General features: G+C 35.2%; 1 protein-coding gene across 1 annotated transcript in view; it reads right to left on the bottom strand.

The window, feature by feature from the left end:
• The window catches only part of LOC138700532 (pickpocket protein 11-like), a 57,109-nt gene extending 44,402 nt beyond the window's left edge, over positions 1–12,707 (bottom strand). The window contains exon 1 of the mRNA XM_069827126.1: positions 12,444–12,707. Within this exon, the coding sequence (XP_069683227.1) occupies positions 12,444–12,699 (256 nt within the window). The 5' untranslated portion in view covers positions 12,700–12,707. The remainder of the gene's footprint in view (positions 1–12,443) is intronic.
• Positions 12,708–24,673: the final 11,966 nt, after the last annotated feature.

Below are 24,673 nucleotides of genomic sequence, written 5' to 3'. Positions count from 1 at the left end.
TCCATTGATGAGACTCCCGACAAAGAAGGTAGACTTGTTGGTAATGTAGTTATCGGTTTGTTAAGTGAACAATATTCTGAACGAATTCTTTTACATTGTGATGTTCTAGAAAAGTGCAATAACAAAACTATAGTTAAACTGTTCAACGAAGCTATGGGTATCCTGTGGCCAAAGGGTATTATGTACGATAATGTGTTATTCTTTATTAGCGATGCTGCCCCTTATATGGTCAAAGCTGGACAAGCATTATCTGTTGTATATCCTAAATTGACTCATTTTACTTGTGTGGCGCATGCATTTCATCGTGTGGCAGAAGTGGTCAGAGACAATTTCCCTAAAGTAGATTTGTTGATTTCATCAGTGAAAAAAGTATTTCTCAAAGCTCCCAGTAGAGTTAACGTGTTGAAAGAAATGTACCCTGAAATTCCATTGCCACCAAAGCCAATTTTAACTAGATGGGGTACATGGCTAGAAGCAGTTGAATATTATGCCGAACATATAGACTCTATTAACAATGTTCTCCTTGCATTGGACTCTGAAGATGCAGTCTCAATTGATACTGCGAAAACAGTTACCTGTGACATAAGTGTGAAGAATGACTTAGCTCACATTCAGCATACATTTTCATGCATCATAAAAACGCTCAAAAGTCTCCAAAATAGGCACCTTTCACTATCTGAAAGTTTTGAAATTATAAATAGTACTGTGGAACAACTGAATCGTGGTAGAGGTAAAGTTGCAGATGCAGTAAGAGCTAAGGTGGACACTGTACTTTCAAAAAACCCTGGATATGAAGAACTACAAAAGGTTGTTGCTGTGATGAGTGGTGAATCAACAGTGAAGATTAACTTGGACTTATCCCCAGCAGACATTGTGAAATTGAATTATGTACCAGTTACTTCTTGTGACGTCGAACGCTCTTTTAGTCAGTATAAATCTATCCTCAGAGACAATAGAAGAAGATTCACTTTTCAGCACTTGAAAGAAATGTTTGTAACCTATTGTTATGGTAACAGACAATAAAAATTGTGTTTTGTTGAAACTACATTGGAAGATAAGGTACGTCCATTATATTTTTTGTTTAGTTTGATTAAAATGTACCAATATTTAACGTACATAGTCATTTTTTTATAATTTTAAGTCCATATTTAATTCCATATTTTGGTAAAAATCCATATTTAATTCCATATTTTGGTAAAAATAACTACATATATATTTACATATTTCATATATTTTTAGTCCATATAAATCCGTTCCCTGCAAATTAGTAATATATATATATATATATATATATATATATATATATATATATATATACAGTCGCCATCTAGTTCACAACAATGGAACCAGTCTCAACAATAGTACACAGGCCTTTGGATTTCACCCAAAAGATTAACTCGCGATATGACAAAAGATGTTAAAGCGAGTATAAATAACAGCGAGAGAGAAAAAATTGTTCCTGGAAATGAGTGGAGAATCTGTTACAGAGATCGCAAATATTAAGTGGAAATGTGATCTTGCAATCACGGCTAATATCTGGACATTTAAACGTTTTAAATCAGCTATGGGGAGTATCAGCAAAGTAGGGAAGGAACGTTCCTACTCACCCCACATTCGTTTGATTGACGGGCGAGGGGTAACGCAGTTGTCTTGCTAAGTCAAGTGCAGTAATGGATTCGACACACTTTGCGCATCAGTAATTTCTCCGCTCTTATTTCTTGTTTCAAAATCTTTACAGTATTTTGTTTATAGGAAGTACACGTATCATACAATAATTATGACGGCCACCTACTGTGATTAGACAAATGATATATTCTTCAATTGTTAACTATTCCTTTATCATGTGCACAAAAAATTCTTGAACTGCCTTGTGATCGACATAATAAAGTATTTCTTTTTTAAAAACAATAAAGAAAAAAAGCAAAGCTCCATTGTCATTTAACTGCACAATATATTAAAATATCAACATAATAAATTGTTTATTTTTAAAACCAATAAAGTAACTAAGCCCCATTGTCATTTAACTTGAAAAATATTAAACACAATATAATGATCAACAAAATCAATCGTTTCTTTTTATAAATACTAAAGAAAGTAAAACTAAGCTCCACTGTCATTTAACTTTAAAACATATTAAACAAAATATATGAGATATGAATAAAACGAAATACTACTGCAGGCCTATACTGCTGGTTTTCATTTTTTTGTTGTTGATTTCCCTCGAAATTTCTTGTTATTAACTGAAAAGGATATATTTGGCTCTAAAACAGAACAACTCAACCGTAATACTGAAACTAAATGCATGTTTGTGATCCTAGACCTGGAGATACTTTTGGTCATATTCATTTTGAAAAGAAAAACAGCTCACAACAGTAAGTTGAGCCAAACATAGATACCATACGCATTGCAAATGTGCGCAGATTAGGGAATTGCTCCTCTGGTAGGTATTTAAAGAGCTCTAATCCATTTTTTCCTAAACACTTTAGTGGTGTGCTCTTTTGCATCTCTATAGTGGCTCTGATGCTTGGGTAACATCAAATACAAATGGATTATTGAACAGACACATCTCCATGTCCATTGCAGTTACTTCTAAAAATCTTTCTTGGAAAGAGAACGCATCAAGTAGGCCTAATATGCACTCAAAGTTTTAAATAAGTTCAGTTCCAGATTTAATAAAATAATAAGTAACTAAACCGCGAAAATACCATAAACATATCTTGTTTTGTATCTTTTCGCAAATATTACGAAAATAGCTTTCAAAATTGTAAATAAATACTTGTAAGATCACCGAAGTCCGCTTTATGCGTGGCGTTTAATATTGAAGCGTTTTATATGCGTAATTTTAAACCTACATATTAAGCAGCAGGCTTTCTTCTTTTTGTAAGTAACAAAAAATTCTTTCTGCCACTCTTCCTGAAACTCAATCGAAGCCATACCCGCCACTGAATGAAGCGTGTCTAGAGAAGCACCAGGCGGAGGAGAGGGTCGGTGGAGTGAGGTAAGGCGGCTTTGAGTGCAATGGTCCTTCGGAGCCATTTTTCCCCATGGTTGTTTTAAATGAATCACTTAAAGAGAAAAACAAATTGATCATAGATATTATGTTCTGTAGTATTCAAGCTTTCAAAAATATGGTGTCATTATGAGACCCTCAACTGTCCAATGGTGATCCTGGTCATTTTCTTACGTTGACACATGTGGTCCAGGACTCTGATTTCTTAGAGGTGGGCTGTTATGTTGAACATCTCCAGTTGCTTTCTCGTGAGTTTGAAGGCAGATTTCAAGATCTAAGTCAACTAAAAATGGATTTCGATCAATTTGCTACACTGTTTAGTATGAATATTGATGACACTCCCAAGGAAGTCCAATGGAACTAATCAACTTGAAATGTGGCATTGAGTTGGCTGATAGTTATAGGAACAGACGTAGTTTGCTAGACTTTTAGGGGCATATTCATAGACATTCTTAGCGCGGGCTTCCGGTGGATGATCAGCGTACTGACGTTTTTCGTATTCATAAACCAGTGTTATCGATATGATATGATATGAATCCTGTACAAGTAATCAGTCGATAGCCGAGGCTAGTTTAACACGCGGGTTAGCGAAATGTCTATGCATAGCACCCTTATAGTCGATTTCCTAAGTCAAGATTCCCTCATCTCCACAGACGTACGGCATCTTTGATTTCAATGTTTGGTTCAGCTATGAAACATAACAAAAGTCCTGAAAGAGCCAACCTCAGTGACCATAACTTAAAGCAGTGTTCCGCAACATTTTTCTGCTCACGACACATCCTACGGGCCTAGATTCAACACGGCACACCAAAATGTTAATCCTCTTAAAACATATATATAATGTAATCAAATTTATTATTATTATTATTATTATTATTATTATTATTATTATTATTATTATTATTATTATTATTATTATTATTATTATTATAAAACAGAAATCGACTCTTGCATTTACTAACAATTTATGAACTTTAATAATTCACTGTAGAAAATACACATTTTCATTAGTATACTAATCATCATTATCATCATCCACAGGGATTAGGTCTTTCGACCTGTTCCGTCCTCTCAATGAAATTGATCTCTCCATCTCTTCTTAGGTCTTCCTCGTCTCTCTTGCCTTTTGGTTTGTACTCTAGAATCTTTTTAGGAACACATTATTCTGACATTCTTTGTACCGGTACATGTTCATAGTATTTTTCTTGGTATTATTTTATTTTATTGTTTAAGTTGAATATGTTCAGTTCGTCTTAGTATACTAATATTAAAGTAAATAACTCTACTCATACTTTCAATGTGATACTTGGGCCTGCTTAGATGCACACAGATGGCTGATCCATGGCGGAATCGTTGACAGTGCAAGCCTCATTTCTTCATCGATGGATCTGAGTCTCTCTTCTTCATTGATGTTTTAATTTCAGTTAACTCGAGAAGCCCATTTCATACATATGTGTAGTTTAAAATGACAGTAACATATTAACTGCCATCTCAGAGATAGCCGGATATTCAGTCCTTAGTGACAACCAAAATGTTTCCAAAGGTACTTCGAGAAGTTTTAATTTGAATTGTCTCTCTGCTTTCAAATCTGCTAGTTCCCCTTGGGCGAGTATATTATTCGGAAGGTATTTTGAATCCACAATGAATGAATCACGAACCCAGTAAAAATCTTGAACATTCTCCAAAATAATTCTTGAACTTCTGTTGCTAGATTATTAAATGTTCTTTCTATCAACACTTTATTGCAGTCAGCAAGGGGCCATACAGTTGGAAACATCTCAATAATCTGTATCCACAAATTCTTGAATCTTATCCATAATAGTCAGAATATTTTCGTTCCTGTTAAGCTCATTCAAATGTACGAAAATATCGGAAAGGTATGCCAACTTAGATACCCATTCATTATCTGCAAATAAATCCGCCCTTCAGCAGGCAAAAATGCAAGTGCCTCCTCCTTAACATTCGCCCTAACACTTTATCTCGTGACAACCATCGCACTTCTGTATGTAGCAGGAGTGTAGTGTGCTCTGACCCCGTTTCCTGACACAAATTGCAAAAAAGCCTCGTATTTAGGGGCTGCGATTTGATTAACTTCACGAATTCTACTACTTCGTCCATCACAATTTTCAGAGGAGATGGCAAAGACTTAGTAACAATAAAATTGCTCCTGGGTGAATGAGACAATGGTCGCTCCGTATGTTAGGATGTATTTCACGTACTTTAGCCACGAATCCTTTCACTCGGCCTGTCATAGAAGCGGCTCCGTCTGTACAAACACTAGCACAGTCCTCGCATGTTAATTCATTACGGACCACATATTCATTAGTTGTACGAAATATTTCTTCACTGGTTGCTCGCTCGGGCAGTTCTTTGCGGGGGGGGGGAAATTACTTGGAATTACATCCCCAGCAATGTACCGAATGTGGGAAAGAAGTTGTACATGACCGCTAATATCGGTGTACTCGTCTATCTGAAGTCAGAACTTCTGACTGCTTTCTATTTTCTCCTTCATAATGTCTTCAATGTCACTGGAAATGTCACTAACTCGGCGGCTGGTTGGTCAACAGAGAAAGGAATTTTTAAAATTTCACTAGCAGCTTCTGAACCCAGGATTATTTTCACCGTTTCTTTACAGGCAGGCATTAACAATGTTTCAGCTATTGTGCATTTTTTTGTCTTTACGATAAGTTCGGCTACCTTACAGCTAGCTTCTTGTACTTTTTGCGAAAGACGTACCGACGTCGTCATGAACGTCACTTGGTTTTTTTTTTTTTTTTTTTTTTTGTTCCAACAACCTACAAAAATAGCTCGATAGAAAGGAATGTTCGTTAAAACAAATGTTCCAATTTACTGGGAACCATAGCAGCATTACTGAGTTTTACACCATACACTGGGGGACTGGGCATGTTTTGTCACCACACCATTTTAATTTAAATTTAATTTGAATTAATTTTCGCGTCACATCTTTCACCTTGTGAAGACACACTAGTGTGTGGCGGCACACCAGTTGCGGAACACTGACTTAAAGTGTGCATTAAGGGTTCAGAGTTGTGTTTCATTATATCCAAATATAGTTCATATTGTAGGCCTACAAATCAAAATATGTCAAAAAGCAAGAGAGTGCACCGAGTAAACTTGAAAGAATCAGACTCTTAATTGACATATGTATCCATTGCACAATTTATATAGTTTTAATTTGAAACCATCTTTCCAGTATTATTGTTGTATTTGTCAATATGTTTCTGTTTACATTTTTTTTCAACGTGCTCAGTGTATGAAATATGTAGAAATTTGATTTATAGATTGCTAACTTTCTCCAACAATGTATTATTTCGCTCTTGTATAAATATACTTAAAAAGATGTTGCAAGTATATGCTAAAATTAAGTTGTATTTAGTTATATTGGTACAATGTATTATTTGTATTTCTAAAATATAGGCTATTTGCATTTAGTTGTTCATTCATTCATTCATTCATTCATTCATTCATTCATTCATTCATTCATTCATTCATTCATTCATTCATTCATTCATTCATTCATTCATTCATTCATTTTATTCCATAGATCTTACATGAGCAATGAAGCTTTAAGATGTGGAAAAAGTCAAAATTTTACAATATTACAATTACAATTTTTACAAATTTTTACAGTTTTACAATTTAGTAATTTTCTACAATTTTTACAATTTTGTGCAATTTTTTACAATATTTTGGCGAGTTGTTCAGGTTATAATTTAGTGCTGGCACAAGGGGAATAATGAACAGTGTTTACCAAAGCGCATGATATATTCTTCTTTACTATCTTGTCATCTATAGTGTAATGGTAAACGCAACTACAGATTACAGACAAGCAGGCCGCCATTGCGTTACGTTCCCGCCGACACAGATCCCGCACCGTGCGCACAGAAGTAACACGGCGTGCTTGCGAGTTGGTTGACGGTGCTCTAGAACAGTGTTCCGCAAACTTTTTATACTCACTGCACACCCCAGACAGGCCTAGACTCAACATGGCACACCAAAATGTTAATCCCCTCAAAAACCTATGATGTGACTCTCTTAATATAATTACGTAATAGAATCAAGTTATTATAAAAGAGAAATCGACTCTTGCATTATCTTATTAACAATTCATGAACTTTAATTCACTGCAGAAAATACACATTTCAATTATTAATATTAAACTAAATAACTCTACTCATATCTTCAATGTGATACTTGGGCCTGCTTAGCTGCACACAGGTGGCTGATCCGCGGTAGAATCGTTGACAGTGCAAGCCTAATTTCTTCATTGATGAATCTGATGTTTTAATTTCGTTAACAAATGTCGTTTTAATTTACTGGAAACCATAACAGCATTACTGAGTTTTTCACCACACACAACACACTCGGGGATTGGGCATGTTTTGTCACCACACCAAGATAAATAATTATCATTAAATTACCGGTGCACTACTTTTTGTTTCTTTTTTTCGGACTCAATGGTTTCACTACTTGCACTCGCGGACGAAACACTCCGTACAAGGGACAAGGAACTTGTCCCTCTTGAAAGTATAAAATGTTTAATAATAATAGAAAATAGTAAAACTGTCTAACAATTACAATTTTACGACCACTTCAGAGCACAACTATGATAGAACTGAAATAATTGTAACTACTGTTGTTTTGAGACATGAAATAATTGGTGTCCTGTGATTGCCCATCCAAGTGACCAATCCTATTTGTCAAAATTTTTTCTCACGCTGCCTTCTAGCGAAATTTTAAATTTGGGAAAATCATGCAGAATCATTTCTTGAAAAATCCTCTGCTAAGGGTAATCTGACACGTTTTATTGAACCTGTGCGTGACATTAAGAGAGTTTAGTAACTCAGATATACTGTCTGCGAAAATTGTAAATGTTTTAAAAATGTTAGAGAGGGATCAGTTATTGTCGTTTATTATAACAAATATCTTAAGGTTGCGAAGCTGTCAGTTATTGTAAGAAATGGGAAACTTCAAACCCGGCGACAATTCCTAGTCAGGTCAGTCATGCTTCCAGCTTCTGATAAAGTGGCAGGCAATAAAGTAATAAAATATAATGTTCCGAAAGGCCTGGGTATGGTACACAAAACATAGGTGAGTGTTACACAGCCGGCGCAGCGGTAGAGGCGAGAATACAAAAATTAATACCGTATATCAATAAGCAAACAACGATACAACAACAATGTTGAGTAAATAAATTACACTTCATTTCTTTGACGAAATAAAATTCGCAGCATTTAATCTATACTAATAATAAATCTGTAGCCGAAATTTTTCTGGTAATTTTCGATTTTCCAAAAATAATTGGTCCTAACATATATAATTAATCTCCCTGAAACCGAAAATCGCTTTTTTGAAATTTTTGTTTGTATGTCTGTCTGTCTGTCTGTCTGTATGTTTGTTACATTTCACGCGATAATGGCTGAACGGATTTCGATGAAAATTGGAATATAAATTAAGTTCGTTGTAACTTAGATTTTAGGCTATATGGCATTCAAAATACATTATTTAAAAGGGTGGTTATAAGGGGGCCATAATTAAATAAATCGAAGTATCTCGCTTATTATTGATTTTTGTGAAAAATGTTACATAACAAAAGTTTCTTTAAAAATAATTTTCGATAAGTTTTATTCCTTGAAAAATTTTGATAGGACTGATATTTAATGAGATAAATGAGTTTTAAAATTAAAATAACTGCCATCTAAGGCCGTGTAATGAATGAAAAAACAAATGACTTCGTCTATAAGGGGCCTTGGACAGCAACAATCGAAAGCTATGAAAGATAGCCTACAGAGAATGTTTCTGTGTTTGTATGAAGTAATATCTTAAGCTAAATTAACCGATTTATATAATTAATTATTAATTCACCATTGGAAAGTGTAGTTTCTCTAGATGGACATAATGCTATAATGTTATTACAGTAACTTCTGAGTGAATCGAGGACAGGTAAGATTAAAATAGCTTCTTATGCACAGAAAACTTGATAGGCTATTCTGTACATTCGTTTCCTGTATTTCCTAAAATAATTTTTATGACCAAATGAGTGGTCTCTGGATCAAAAAGATCGCATTTTAATTATGCAAATACAATTTAAATTAAGTAACATAATAAACGATTTATCCTTATATCAAACACGAATGTTCCCTGGATCAAATGTCCTATTTTAATTATGTAATTACTTTATATTTATTTCTAACGGGTGCAGCGGAGCGCACGGGTACGGCTAGTAAAGAATAAACAAGTACCATCTTACTTAAAATAGACAATTTTATTACTTTAATTTTAATTTTAATTTTATTTTATTAATTTCTTACAATAATAGGTAAAAGTTCACGTCACACCTTTCACCTTGTGGAGGCACACCAGTGTGCCGCGTCACACCGGTTACGGAATACTGCTCTAGAATATCTCAAACACAGTAGCTACTTTTGATCAGGGATCCAGGTCACTTACTGTAAATCATAAGTTTATTCATTGACTATTTCCCTAAGTGTACTAACTAGGATAATCATTTTCAACGATATTTCGCGAATGATCCGCTGGTGTACTGCAAGAAAATCAAAATTGTAAAGGTTGTCGAGCAAAAATTGGAAAAATGAAGTGAAAAGAGTAGTAAAAACGTGAGTCCACAAGATCAACTTTCAGCGAACGCAACACAAGTCAACATTCAGCAAACCACTTTGAAGTATGCGAGCGGCAGAGAAGAGACTGACGTATAACCAGAGTTACCAGGTCGTAAAGTTAGAATATGGTACCAACCTTAAAAAAAATGTCATACTTTACTTGTCTCTATCAAAAAATATATATTGTAGGCTACATTAAATATCTCGGCAAAGGATGTAATATTATATTATATTTTTAATATTTCATAAATAACAAATTAAGAAAACATGCATAACACCATACTTCCCATATTAATATTGCATTGTAATAATTTCCTGTCAAGAACTGATATATTCCTATCATAAACTAAAAATAAAAATATAGAAAGCGCGTTAGCTCTATTTGTGAATAATAATGTATTTTATTTCGGTGCTTCTCAAACTTTTCTGCCCCATTCATCACACTAATCATTCTCCTATGTTAACTAAAAAATAATGCAAAAAAGATTGAAAATATATTATTCTATATATTAATTTCATATATATATATATAATGTGGATATGAAGAAGAATGGAGCGTTTGAAATGAACACAATAAGAAATGTAGCTGAAATGAAGAGTTTATGAAGAGAAAATGATGATGAAACTGATAAGAGAGAAAAAGGAATTGGTTTGGTCACTATCTGAGAAGAAACTGCTTACTGAAGGATGCCCAAGAAATAATGGTGAACGGGAAAAGTGTTCGGGTCAAAAGAAGATATCAGATGATAGACGACTTCGCAGAGACTAAGAGGAAGACAGAAAATTGGAGAGTGCTGGGTTTGCAGTGAAAGACCTGTATGTACGCACGTATGTATGTAGTGTATGTATGTATGTATGTATGTACAGTGGTTCCCAACCAGAGGGGAATTTTGAGATTTTCAGGAGGGGATGAGGACTTCAAAATGCAAAAAATGAGATACATACATACATGCTACGAGTACATACATATATACGAGTACATACATACATAGGAATACATACATACATAAATACATACATACATACTGTAAATTTTTATACTGAACAACAATGTAATTTTATTATCTCAACACAACAATTACTCTTCACTTTTTACAATTTAATTCTGCTCCCGTCAACAATGGGATTTGCTCTCCACACAGTAACACAGTATTCGTTATTGCACTCCACAGACGTCAATAACAATTTACTTGGACTATTACGAACAACAATGAACTGTTAATCTTAACTAATATTCACAAAGCACTATTTACAACACAGAACTGTCAGTTCTCAGCTTGTTTGTCTTGGCTAGTTCTTCTAGCTCAGTCATTCGCGTTCACAGAATCTCGAACCCCAGACCTTCAGAGACGATCCGCTGCACTTCGAACTCAGGTCCCCCAACTGCGGTCCACTGCACTCGAACTCCGGGCTTGAGGCTCCACAGTTACGGACACAACTCAAGTCGCGCTCTGGTCTCGAAGCTGGCTTCACTGCTACACAAGACTGTCTGGCTTGCTCTGTTCACTGGCTTACTGACTGAACTAATCATGAATGACTGTCTCGCGTTCATTTGCGCGTTGTATTTATAACTAAGCCATAGTTTCTGGAGAGTTCGCCAAAGATTCCACTCTCGAATAATCTGGATTTCCACTTCGACGGACTTCTGGACGATTCGGGAAGGTCCGTCGCCCCCTTCACTCCGCAAGTAGCAGATGCGCGCGCAACCTCCCCTCGCCGCGTTGCCGTAATACACCCCCTTTGCCCTCTCAGCATGCAGATGCTCCCCTTACCAGCGTTTCGTCTGCCGCGCGCCCTGTCGGTCGTGAAATCGAACCTCACGTGGCCGTCACAATACATACATACATACATGCATACATACATACATACATACATATAAACATACAGTACATAAATTATATACATACATGTAGGATGACCAGATTCACATCGATAAAAAGAGGACACAATGCTTCAAAAAGGACATTGTTCGAAAAAAGAGGACAGAAATTATGTATACCTAGATTTAGACTTAGGCCTTTATTATACTTTAAATTACGTCAATATTTATTTTAGAACAAAATATTTACAATACATATTTAGGCTATGTTAATATCTCGTTATGTTAATATGTAGCTATGTTAATATATATTTTATTACAAAATAATTATAAAAGAATAATAATAATAATGATTTTACAGTTAGCTACATATGAAAGTCAAGGGAGCTATAATATTATTAAAGTATTATTAAAGAGGACAGAAAATATCTATTTAGATTTACATTCGCACCTAGATTTCTCCACTTACTAAGCTATCTGTGAGCAACGATCATAACAAGGAAGAAGGAAAGAGAGTTATCATGATCGTGGCAAGGAGTATATTCCGTCGATGCTGCTGCCACTACAGGCAAGTTACTTGAAAAAGGCGTCAAATCAGATAATTTCAAACTATGAGGCATACAAGTTACGAAAAGAAGGACATTTTTTTATTTTTTTTTTAAATCGCCTGGACCCCGGACAAAGGACTAAAAACGAGGACATGTCCGGATAAAAGAGGACGTCTGGTCACCCTACATAAGTGTATATATTATGTAATTTATTTGAATTTTATAGCCCTCATTCCCGCCTAAAATCTCAAAATTCCCCTCTGGTTGGGAACTATTGGTTTAGATTATATGAGTGTGCCGCAGGATTTAAGATTACAACTACAGTGTGGCACATGTTGAAAGAGGTTTAGAAACGCTGACCTTGAGGAACGTTATAATTGTAACGTTAAAAGCATACAACCTGAAATAAGTGGAGACATACTTACCAACGTGAATTCCTACTTGGAAGAAAGGAACGCAGCCGCACAGACTTTTGGCGAGGTCTGCGCGACATTGACTGCGGCACAGGTTGCTGCTGTACACGGGGCTGATCGCTAGGTCAGATTCTTCCCAAAAGCGACATTTTCTGTGGTCTACGTCGAGTTGTCTGACCGCAGACGTGGCGTAAACGGATATGACGGCCAGATCCATGGTGCTGTAGTGCATCATTGGATTCATGACCACATTGTTCAGTTTGCCCATCGCCGGTATCTCCTTCGCACCTTCAAAGTAAACCTGCAGAGTGAAATCCGAAAATTCATAATAAAATAACTATTCTTAATGAAAGTGTGCTTAAACATAGACTACGTTTTTGTGTCAATGAATTCAGGTAGTTATATAATCACAACTTCACATCTTGGACAGTCGTATAATTTAGGTATAGAGGGGGACAAGCCTTGATGTCCTCTTTTCCTGAAAATGGCAAAGAAGCCTTCCCTTTCCAACCATTTACTTCAAGGTACTCACCCTCAGACCAACAAAGGAAGAGTAGTGACCAACTCTCGTTAAGGAAAAAAAATGCGGTGTTGACAAGTATCGAATGAAAGGTTGGTCGAACAACGCAGATAATTTATAAATCAACTTCTGGTCACAGTAATAACAATTGAATCGGTCGGAGCTTACAGGCATTAAGTCAAAATTGAATTTTTTTTATTTGCTATTATGAACTATTTAAGCAAGACCTATCGATCGGCACAAGAACGAATTAAGTCAGCCTTCTCCGTGTACAAGAAACTGTTGCTACTGGTATAGGTCTCGCAAGCAGAGAATATCGACGGAAGGAATGCGAAAGAAACAATGCGATAAGGAAGAGAGAGCCATGGTGGAAACATAGTAAAGGTGTGGGACTGCGCATGCTGTTGCGATAGCGGCCGAGGCGTGTGACGTCATCTTTACTGCAGACAGCGATCGCAGCTCATTGCGTTGAGTACATTTTCTTTAATAAACCTAACTAGACATTAATTACAATACATAATTTGAACTGATTGTTGCCAATGTTATTCATATCCTTTTCATTGTGCGTTTAAGTTCATGTACTCTTTAAAGAGTTATGAATAAAATTAAAAAAAAAAAAAAACATATAAAAAATTAACAATAATAGCTTAAAAGTCGCTCCCTCAAATCTGCCGTCCTAGACAGCTGCTTAGTCTGCCGAGGCCTAAATACGCCCCTGATTGCATGTAGGCTACTGTACCTATTAACTTTCTTTCACTTCAGCGCAACAGGAGCATCCAGCACTAATGTAACAATGGAAAATCGCGGAGCCACTGAGTCTACTGTCACAGAGGAATGCCAAATACTAAGAATTAGAAGAGAAGAATTAGAAGAGAAGAATTACTCTCTAGAAACGAGGATTAAGGAATTGACAGCTGCCAACAGGAAACATGAAGACGAAAAAAGAAAATTACATGAGGATGTAATTTCATTGAAAAACATTAGACAAACAGAAGTTAAATCTAAAGTGGCTGAAATTTTGAAACCATTTTTCACTATTGGGCAAATTGATGCTCTTTTGAATAAAAAGCATAGGGTGAAATGGTCTGTAGAAGATTACGGTACTGCAATAACACTTCGAAACCTAAGTCTAAAAACATACCGATACTTAAGAACAAAATTAAATTACCCGTTACCTGATTTGTCAACTCTGAGAAAATGGGCAGTAAAACAATTATCGCTTGAGGAAGGGGTACTTCATGATGTCTTAAAATTAATGAAGGCGAGAGCTAAAAATATGTCGGAGTTAGATCATGTAACAGTATTAGCATTTGATGAAATGTATTTAAATGAGGAGGTTTCTTTTGACAGTAGGGAAGAACAAATAATTGGACCTCATAAAGCAGTGCAGGTTGTTTTTGCACGTGGTTTGTTTGCAAGGTGGAAGCAGCCCGTATACTATAAATATGATCAGACAATGACAAAAGAAATCTTAACAGACATAATTTGCCAGTTAGAAGGCAGTGGTTTTCAAGTTGTGGCCACAGTTAGCGATTTAAGTGGAAGTAACAGAAAATTGTGGCGTGATTTGAAAATTTCTAGCAAACTAAATTGCAGTTTTCCTAATCCAAATAATTCAACTCGAGAAATATTTGTTTTTTCAGACGCTCCACATTTATTGAAATTACACAGGAATCACTTTCTAGATCATGGTTTCAACTTGAACGGATTGAACATTTCATCAGAACCAATTCATGAACTTTTACGTGTATCCTCGTCCTCTGATACAAAATTAGCTTACAAGTTAACTCCGTTACACTTAAGTGTCCGTGGTACCCAAAGACAAAAAGTTAGTTTGGCAGCACAATTATTTTCCAACAGAGTTGCAAAGGCTTTGAAATGGTATGGTGAAAACGAGCTGTTGAGATCAAATGAATGGAAAGAAACTTCAAAGGCAATAAAATTAACTAATGATTGGTTTGATTTATTTAATACCGTTTCTAAATTCGGTACCCACCGTGGGCTGCATAGTTACGGAATAAACCTTCAAGATCAGAATATTATACTCTCAGAAATGAATGACGTCATGACCACAGTTAAAGTAGGAGAAGCAAACAGGGAATTACCTTATCAGAAGGGGATTATAATAAATAATAAATCATTAACATTGTTGTATGAGGCAATGAGGTACAAGTACAAAATTGAATACATCATCACAAGAAAACTTAACCAAGATCTGGTAGAAAACTTTTTTTCGGAAATTAGAAGCATGGGTAGAACAAACGATCATCCCTCTGCTTTAGATTTTAAACATAGACTGAAGTGGTACATACTAGGTCGAAATCCATTATCTCAGTTTTGTGAGAACAAAAACACCTCCGATTTGCTTTCGGAAGAAGAGGCATTAATAGTGGGTCCTAGTACAAGCCAATCAGAAGTCAATGATAATCTGCAGAAAGAACTATGTGCAACGGCAGAATTTCTTAAAGGCATTCTGAAACCGGTTAAATTTACCAACGATCGAGATCCTGAAGAAAATATAGGCCTCCCAGAAAAAATATATGAAATCTCTGCAAGACAGCGGATATCCCAGGAAGGATTAAAATATATTGCAGGATATGCTGCATCAAACCATATGGAGCAATACCCGAATCTTGGAATTCCCACAAAATTGTCAACTTCTGCTAATCAAAAAGACTGGATTACTACAGTGTCCCATGGAAACTTAATTCTCCCTTCTAAGGATCTACAATTGGTTGCCATGCTTATTGAAGTATATTCTCAGATGTGCACGGAGATTCTGTTTCTCATGAGAAATTTATAATAAAAAAGACTGTAAATTTGGTTAATTCTGCCATGAAAAACGAAGCAGAAATCAGTTGTCCTCTTCCGCCAGAAGTAATTACGACATTGGTTAGAACAAGAACATTTATTAGAATTAAAGAAATTAATAAAATAATAAAAATGTCTGGGATTTCAAAGAGAAATATTATAAAGAAAATGAAAAAGATTGCATAAGAATAAGTATTTACTTAACAGAGTGGGATTTATAATGGTGAAATTATATTATGTCGTGTGTGGAATAATAAGGTAAATAATGTAGTAGACTATATTATGTCTGCAATAGCCTGAATATATAAAAATATTTGTTTACTATAATGCCAAATTATTCCAAGAAATTCATATACATATGTTAATGAAGGTTTCAAAAGTATTTGAATTCATATACAAAATAATGTACGTTATAAATAACTGTATAGATCTAAGTATGTATATATTTATTACACATTGTATTGTAATTATTATAAAACCACGTGTAGGCCTATATTACAGAAGTCAATATTATTAATGACACACTGCCATATCACATTGTTTCTTGAAACTTGAGTTTAATATGTAATAGATCATAATTTTATTACGTTATCATTTCAAGGTAGTTCCTATTGTACTTGAATTCATGTGTAATATAATTTGTGTGATATATGGGCCTAATTTTGTGCATATTTGTAGCATAATGTATTATAATTATTATAAAAGTACGTGTATATTACAGAAGGCAATTATTAACGTTGCACTACCATATTACATTATTTCTTGACTCTTGAATTTAATTTATTGTTCACTATTTTATAATGTTATCACTTAAGATAGACCCTATTATAGCCTATACTGTCAATATTTACTGAATACACAAACCGTGAGTTTTATTTATTCATTTAAATCTATGGACGCAGATCTAACCATCAACAATCTGTTATGCTGACTGTGTCATTCGAGTGGTGCCTGCAGTAAAGGTGACGTCATGCGCAGACTGAACGAAAACACGCACAGCTTGTCCCACACCTCTACTATGTTTCCACCATGGAGAGAGCGACAGGAAAGGTCACGAGATAGCTTGAATGATTTTCAAGAGCACAATCGGAAGAGAAATGACATCCATAGAGTCAGTCTTGCGTTGTGATATTTACATTACGACTTTAGTTTGTTCCATTGCATATGAATACGTATCTTGTATCGCACGGTATTATTATTTCATTCGTAAACATATGTTGAGCGTTTAATTAGCTTCGACTTTTTCTCTTGCTACGTTGTTTATTTCCACAGCGATGTCCTCATTTGTTCATCTTCTTGTAAGAGATGGTACTTCCATCAGCTCGCACCTTTCGCCAGGTCACGTACAAACATACACACGTCAAAAAGATTTCATTATACAGGGACATCATTTTATTTTTACTTCAATTTTTATTGTACCTCAGTTTTTTAATGTACTTCACTCCCACCCCTTCTACTAATGAAGTTCAACCGTCTTCCGCACAGATCCAAGACCGCATATACAGTCATAGTAGCTTTACCGTCACAGTACGTTCCAAAAATATGTTCGCGTTTTCCAATGACGAAAGAGCTTTCAATATTGCATCATATTCGCACAGGTACTGTCGTCCATTTACCTACGTCCGGTTTTCCCCACCAGCTTCTATTTGCCTCTCTGTAAAAGCTAGTGGCTGGGCTGTCTTAGCTCTTTTCTGAAAACATTAATTTCTGTTAGGAATTGGACATCTACGTAATATATATATATATATATATATATATATATATATATATCCATACAACTGTTTAAAATAACTGAAATAAAAGGGCCTCGTTAAGTAATTAACTGTCACGTGATTTCCCTCCTTTCTACGATCCTGCGACATAACCACTTGGACGGACAGTAGATAGCATGTCTGAGTAATTTTATCTTTTCGGATCGAGCAGAAGTGAAGATTGAATTTACAGTACGTAAGGTACTCTTTTACAGAGTAGGTACAGAATTATTTCAACATGAGTTACTAGTACGAAGGACGAAACTGGTAATTGGAATTACATACATTAGAACTGAAGCCTGTATCGAAATGAACCGCCACCATTTTCAGAAATGTGTTTAAATATCCATATTATGATTATTTTTCAATTTAACTTCATTCTCTATAGTGTACGCTAATGTGCTATAGATACTGTAATATACACTGCATAATGAATACATCCGTATGAACAACTCAGTTCGTGAGTAAAAACACTCGTTTTTAATAGTGTACTGTATTCTGATTAAACAAAAACCTAATGAAAATTATCAAACTCAAAAGCGTGATATTTCATAGTTTACGTAAATGGATGAATTATTTTTGTTCCCTCCTATACCTAGTAAAGTGATTTGTTTGTATATTACGCCATCGAACTCCAGTCGTGGAAGGGGATAGCAACCAAAGAGTTTATAATATATAACTAGAGACACCAACGGCGCTAGTTTCGCGTACAAAATTGATCCGCTGTTCGGCCGCCATTAAAGGGAGTTGATGCTTCGCCGGGAGTGCGAGCAGTTCATGTTTATTGAGGAATACGAATAAATATAAGTACACTTGAAGGAAAATAATAAGAAAATGGTGAAATACTGCGTTGCAAATAATTGTTCGAACATAGCTACTAATGTAGGATGCTCAGGAAAGCATACATACCTTAATATTTGGAAGAATGTTCCAAATGCAGTTCCTCCATTGAATGTGTTTACAGATTGTCGGAATATTTCTTGGATAAAGTTTTTCCAGAAACACATTAATCAGGTTTATAAGGTTGGTTTCAACAATGTATGTAAGGGTTAGGTGCCATCACATTACAGTGGATTATAATAGCAGAGTGCATAAGAAAATCCGCAGACTATATCTGTCTAAAACTGTTTTGTTTCACAATAAATGAATTAATCATGTAATTTCCGTTTTGTAAAGTTTGTACTTCTAGTTTTTGATTGTATTATATGCGAAGAAATTAGTGAAAATATAGCTGATAGCCTACTTAGGCCTATTATTACCACTACTACTAGGTCTATTATTACCACTACTACTAGGTCTATTATTACCACTAATACTAGGTCTATTATTACCACTACTACTAACTAGGTCTCACTACTACTAGGCCTACTAATTCCACCAAAACTAGGCCTACTATTACCACTACTACTAGGTCTATTATTACCACTAATACTAGGCCTACTAATACTACTACTACTAGGCCTACTATTACTACAAAAACTAGGACTACTACTACCACTAATACTAGGCCTACTATTACCACTACTACTAAGCCTACTATTACCACTACTACTACGCCTACTATTACCACTACTAAGTTACTAGGCCTATTATTACCACTACTACTAGGTCTATTCTATTACTAGGCCTATTATTACCACTATTACTAGGCCTATTATTACAAATACTACTAGGCCTACTATTATCACTACTACTACGCCTAGTAATATTACCAAAACTAGGCCTCCTATTACCATTACTACTAGGCCTATTACCATTACTACTAGGCCTATTATCACCACTACTACTAGGCCTATTACTACCACTACTACGTCTATTATTACCACTACTACTATGCCTAGTAATATTACCAAAACTAGGCCTTCTATTATCATTACTACTAGGCCTATTACCATTACTACTAGGTCTATTATCACCACTACTACTAGGCCTATTACTACCACTACTACGTCTATTATTACCACTACTACTAGGCCTACTATTACCACTACTACTAGGCCTACTACTACCGCTACTAATTGTATTAAAAAGTCTGTACTGACCTCAAACCTGGTGGTCATTAACAACACAATGAATAGATTGTTTTATGATAAAAATTATTCTCATTATATTTTAACTCAGTTTCCAGAATTTTTATGATCCCATATTTCACCACTAAATATTTTCAAAGCACCATATACCTTCCTCTTTCTTTGCATGAAAGGACTGAAATATAGATCATTTTAAATATTACAGTAAATAACCATTATTGTGTCCTTAAAACAATACTATTAATACTGAAAATTAATGTTGACATTGCCATTATTCAATATTTCGCATACTTATACCGAGTGTATATGGGTGATTTAATTTATTTTTTTAGAATATCGCCAAAGATGAATCATTATAATACTTTAATAAATATAGCGCTCCTCTGCATTCATGTTTATTTCATCACGACTCATCCTTTGTAAAAGATGTTTAAAACAGTGTCTATCACCAGGCTACATCAATGTATTATGGTACTGTTTTCGAATTTCGCGCCGCAAACATTCCCTTTAATGGCGGATTCTAGCCGATTCAATTTGTGACATTTTTCTTGCCTGCCACTCACGGGTATGTGTCTCTAGTAAGTATTACAAACTCTTTGATAGCAACCGATGATTCAAAGGTATAGCTAGGCTAATATCAGAAATGTTAGTAAAAATAAAATGATGTCCCTGTACTTTTATGCAAACACACAAACTCCAGTTCCTTATGTATTTCTATATTATCTGCTAATTTGTTTTTCATGTTTCCATTGCTTTTCGGTAATCGTTCTTTGCGCGAGCTATAACGTGAATGGACGACGAAAGCATTAATTCATTGACTTCCTGCCTTTCAGCGCCGCGCCGCACCATGTGAGGCTGACCAAGCATCCGAGTTGCTGCTTTCCGATTCCCGCCAATCCCGCGGCCTTGTAATATCAATGTTTCAGTGTAATACGAATGATAAGTGACTTAGTGTTTTTTATTCCAGTTTACTGTACTTAGCTTGTATTTTGTTGTATTGTAAGAGGTGTTATAATTTATAGCATTCCGTTCATTTAATTTTGAAATGGCCAGCAATAAAACTGAAGTGGAATCCTTGTAAGTTCAACTGCTATAAGTGGTTTTGTATGTTTTACTTTACTGTACTCTACTTAACTTGTATTTTGCTATATCATAAGAGACGTTGCAAGCCAGCGACATAGCTCAGTCGGCTAAGACACTTGCCTGTCGATCAGGAGTTGCGCTCGGGTGCGGGTTCGATTTCCGCTTGGATCTTTTCCGAGGTTTTCCCCAACTGTAACGCAAATGTCAGATAATCTATGGCGAATCGTCGACCTCATCTCGCCAAATATCGTCTCGATATCACCAATTCAATCGACGATAATTAACCTTGTAGTTGATACAGCGTCGTTAAATAACCAAGTAAAAAAAGAAAAGTTGTAATTTATAACAATCTTTTCATTGAATGTAGATTATGGTACTTATGTTAAAAATAAATATACCTGAATTATCATGTAATATTTAAATATGTAAAACACTTATGACGTGTAAGTAGCAACCACAGAGCTGAAAAGCATGAAGTCAATTTTTCTAAATATTTTTTTTTATGTGTATAAGGCACTGAATTTGTCTTTCTATTGTGGCACACATATGCTAGGGAATTATTCTATAGCTTAACATAAACATTCAATAAACTTACTTGGTTTTATTCATGATATACTGTAATGTTGCAAAACTGACTTAATGCCATTCAGCTCCGACCGATTCAATTGTTATATATTGTGGCGGAAGATCAAGGTTTGTAGATGATGGTATGTGTGTGACCTATAAGAAGACTGATCCTCAATCTTATTATCATGAAACAGAGAATGCAGAAATTTTGGAAGATTAGTTTGAAAATAAAGTCTTAAAGCGTTTAGAAATACGTCTGCAATTATATTACTGTAGATAACACTTTCCACCACAGTCGATTCCTCAAACCTGTACCTTCAAACACCTGGAGAAAAGATTCCATTCTACTTTCATGCAAACACACAAAACTTTAGCTCCTTATCTATTTCTATATTATCTGCTAATTTGTTTTTCATGTTTCCATTTTTTCACTATAAACAGTAGATATGTGATTAAGGGTATTTATTTTTTAATCTTTACATGTACTTTCCTATTTTTGCCTCTAATAAGTTTTAATTCTTAAATAACATGGTCATAACTAGGGGCTGTACTTGTTCCAGGAGGATACAAGATTAAGTATTACTGGAGTTTTTAATTGAACGACGTGCGTGCTTCTAGCAAGCGAAGCATTTGACCTAAAGTTTTTTGTTTAGTCAAGTTGAGCAGAACAAAACATGTACCAGTTTAAAAATTACACTAATATTTACAATTTACATTATTTGAACTATGTACATTATAATAAGCCATGTTTACTATTTACACTATCATAAACAATGTAGGCCTACATTGATCAAGCATTATTATAATATTTAGCTTATGTACAGTGTTGTGTATTGTATTGCAAGGTACTTAATTTCATAATACTATAGTCTACTTATTTTGTAAGTTGAGTACAATAGTGTAAATAATGTGTCAACATGTAAGCCTTCATTTTTTATGATAGTATAATAATTAAAATACCGTACGAGTATTTTAGAGTGCAAGTCAGACATTTACTACTTTCAAAAGCCGATTGTGAAAAAGATTGCACTGCTTTTTGTTTCTAGAATAGGCTATTTCTTCAAATATTACTTTTGTAGAATATTTATTTTTAATACATCAGTTTTCCTTCATTATGTTAATAATTCCTTTTTCCAAATTATCTTATTTAACACAAAATTGTACTTGTTTAACTCTTTATGTAATAAACATCTTCTTCCCTTACTTCTTCTTCTTCTTCTTCTTACTATTATTATTATTATTATTATTATTATTATTATTATTATTATTATTATTATTATTCCATTATTTGCTGTATTGATGTTATTTATATTTCCTATGTATTTTTATACTGGTTATGCAGAAGAGAAGGCCTTGTAGCCTTGACTCTGCCAGCACCAGTAAAAGTATATCAAATAAATATATGAAGAAATAATTTAAATTGTAGGAAAGGTCATCGTAGTGTCAATCTTTACCATTGAAATGCGTTTTCAAGAGTCTCCAAGGTCAAGTTTTGAATCACTAATAGAACGTTAACTTCAGAGCAAACAAAATGCAAATGTTTCGTCATAGTACCTGTGTCATGCGCCAACATGACGTCATGCAAATATAGTATATGAATAACTAATCTTATCTCCGTAGGCCCTGGGACTTAATACGGCCCCTAGTAATAACAATCGAGGGATTCATAACGTATTGTATTTAGCAGAAGAGATCTGACGTTTGGCATGTGCTAAATCTACTTTCAGACAGGAGATGAGGAGGACGATAATGCTTGTCCCCAAGTATAGCACATTGGATTGCAGGTATCGATCTTACTCTCTTACGAATGCTTACAACTTTGCCTGAGGGTTAATACGCTGACCTGAAATCGGGATTCAATGGTTGGTGTCATCTATCGATTGACCTACAAAGCACCCAGGTCCGACGTAGTACGCTATGAACACCACTCCGTCCTTCTAAATGTTCTACAGCCTCCTCAGATCGATGCTATCTGTATTCAAGTCACGCGTTAGCTACTACATCCTATATTGATAGGAAAATCACTTTATTGTACGTATCGTGATTCACTATTTGGTGCCATCTATCGACTTACAGTAGCTGCACATCATCCAGGTACGACGTGGGACTTAGGTAGTTTAGCAGATAGATGTAATCTGTATGCAAAGCACAGTACTACAGCCTGCTGTATCCTACATTGACATGAAGATCATGTTACTGTATGTGTCGTGATTCACTATTTGATGCCGTCTATCGACAAAGCTGGGCAACCTCCAGGTCAAATGTGAGGCTTCTGCTGCTTCCCAGATAAACGTAATCTATATGCAAATCACGATACTATATCGACCTGAAACTAGGTATTGATAGATGATAGGTGAAGTTGAAATTAATGAAAAGAATGAGTCCGAGATTTAACGCCGAAAGTTCCCAGCAATTCTGCTTCATTAGGTTTACGGGTAAAACTTCAAGAAAACTCCAACAAGGTAATTTATTCCAACAAGGATTTGAATCCGGGTCCGTTTGTTTCACGATCAGACATGCTAACTTTTACTCCACAGCGGTGGACGTCAGGTATCAATCTTAGATTTATTTAGGCCTAAATTCATAATATTTAGAGTTATTCTAGTTACTTACGACAACATCGCCATTTATTTTATTCACTGTCCTGAATATTCCAGGCTTTAAGAATGATCCAACGAGCACGGGTGCAGTTCTGTTGTTGAATCTAAAACAAAATAAGAACATAATTCTGAATGTCTTAATAAAACATTCTAACGAAAACGTTATGTCAATCATTGATGAAGTCCTACAGTCCTTCTGCAATGAGGAAAGCTCTAGCATTATTAATTATTGAAATCTGATTTATTATACCATTACGTCATTGAAACTTTCCAAGTATACAATTTCATCTGCAAACTTAATTTTCAATATTTAAGTGTGCTTCTACGCAATTATATATTCTCAAGACGAAAAATTAAATAAACCGTGAGGATGCGCGCTAGGGTGGAGTGAACAAAATGAAACTAGTTTTTGATTATACAATACCTCCAAAAGTTGTGACATAGAATATTGTTTTCTGTAAAATTCCAGCCATTTAGCCTACATATCTTTAGAGCTCTACCAAACTTTAAAGTGTGTGTGTGTGTGTGTGTGTGTGTCCAATGCCTATTCACTTAACTTGCGTGATTCGGGTTCCGCATGTTACGGCTAGATGGCAGGACAGTGACACATTTTCAAGTTGCACACCATTTCGGCGGACCATACTGTGCATGACATGTATCTGTGGAGAGTTGTGTCGTCTACTATGGTGAATATATGTGTAAGTGTTCGTGTAAATGTGGTTTAGAGAATGGTTGAGAATGGTGATGAAGATGAAGAGAGAAAGAGAAACCCGGTGCCGGCACTTAACTTTCTCCTGTCAAATAGCATCAAGGGGCCCACCAGGCTTAATGTCCCCATTTGACGGACGAATCACTATCAATAGTGACATATGCCTTCTCT

This window comes from Periplaneta americana, chromosome 5 (assembly GCF_040183065.1).
Source record: "Periplaneta americana isolate PAMFEO1 chromosome 5, P.americana_PAMFEO1_priV1, whole genome shotgun sequence".
Classification (NCBI taxonomy): Eukaryota; Metazoa; Arthropoda; class Insecta; order Blattodea; family Blattidae; genus Periplaneta; species Periplaneta americana.
The sequence above is the reverse complement of the archived record's forward strand: the minus strand, read 5'-3'. Positions and strand labels throughout refer to the sequence as shown.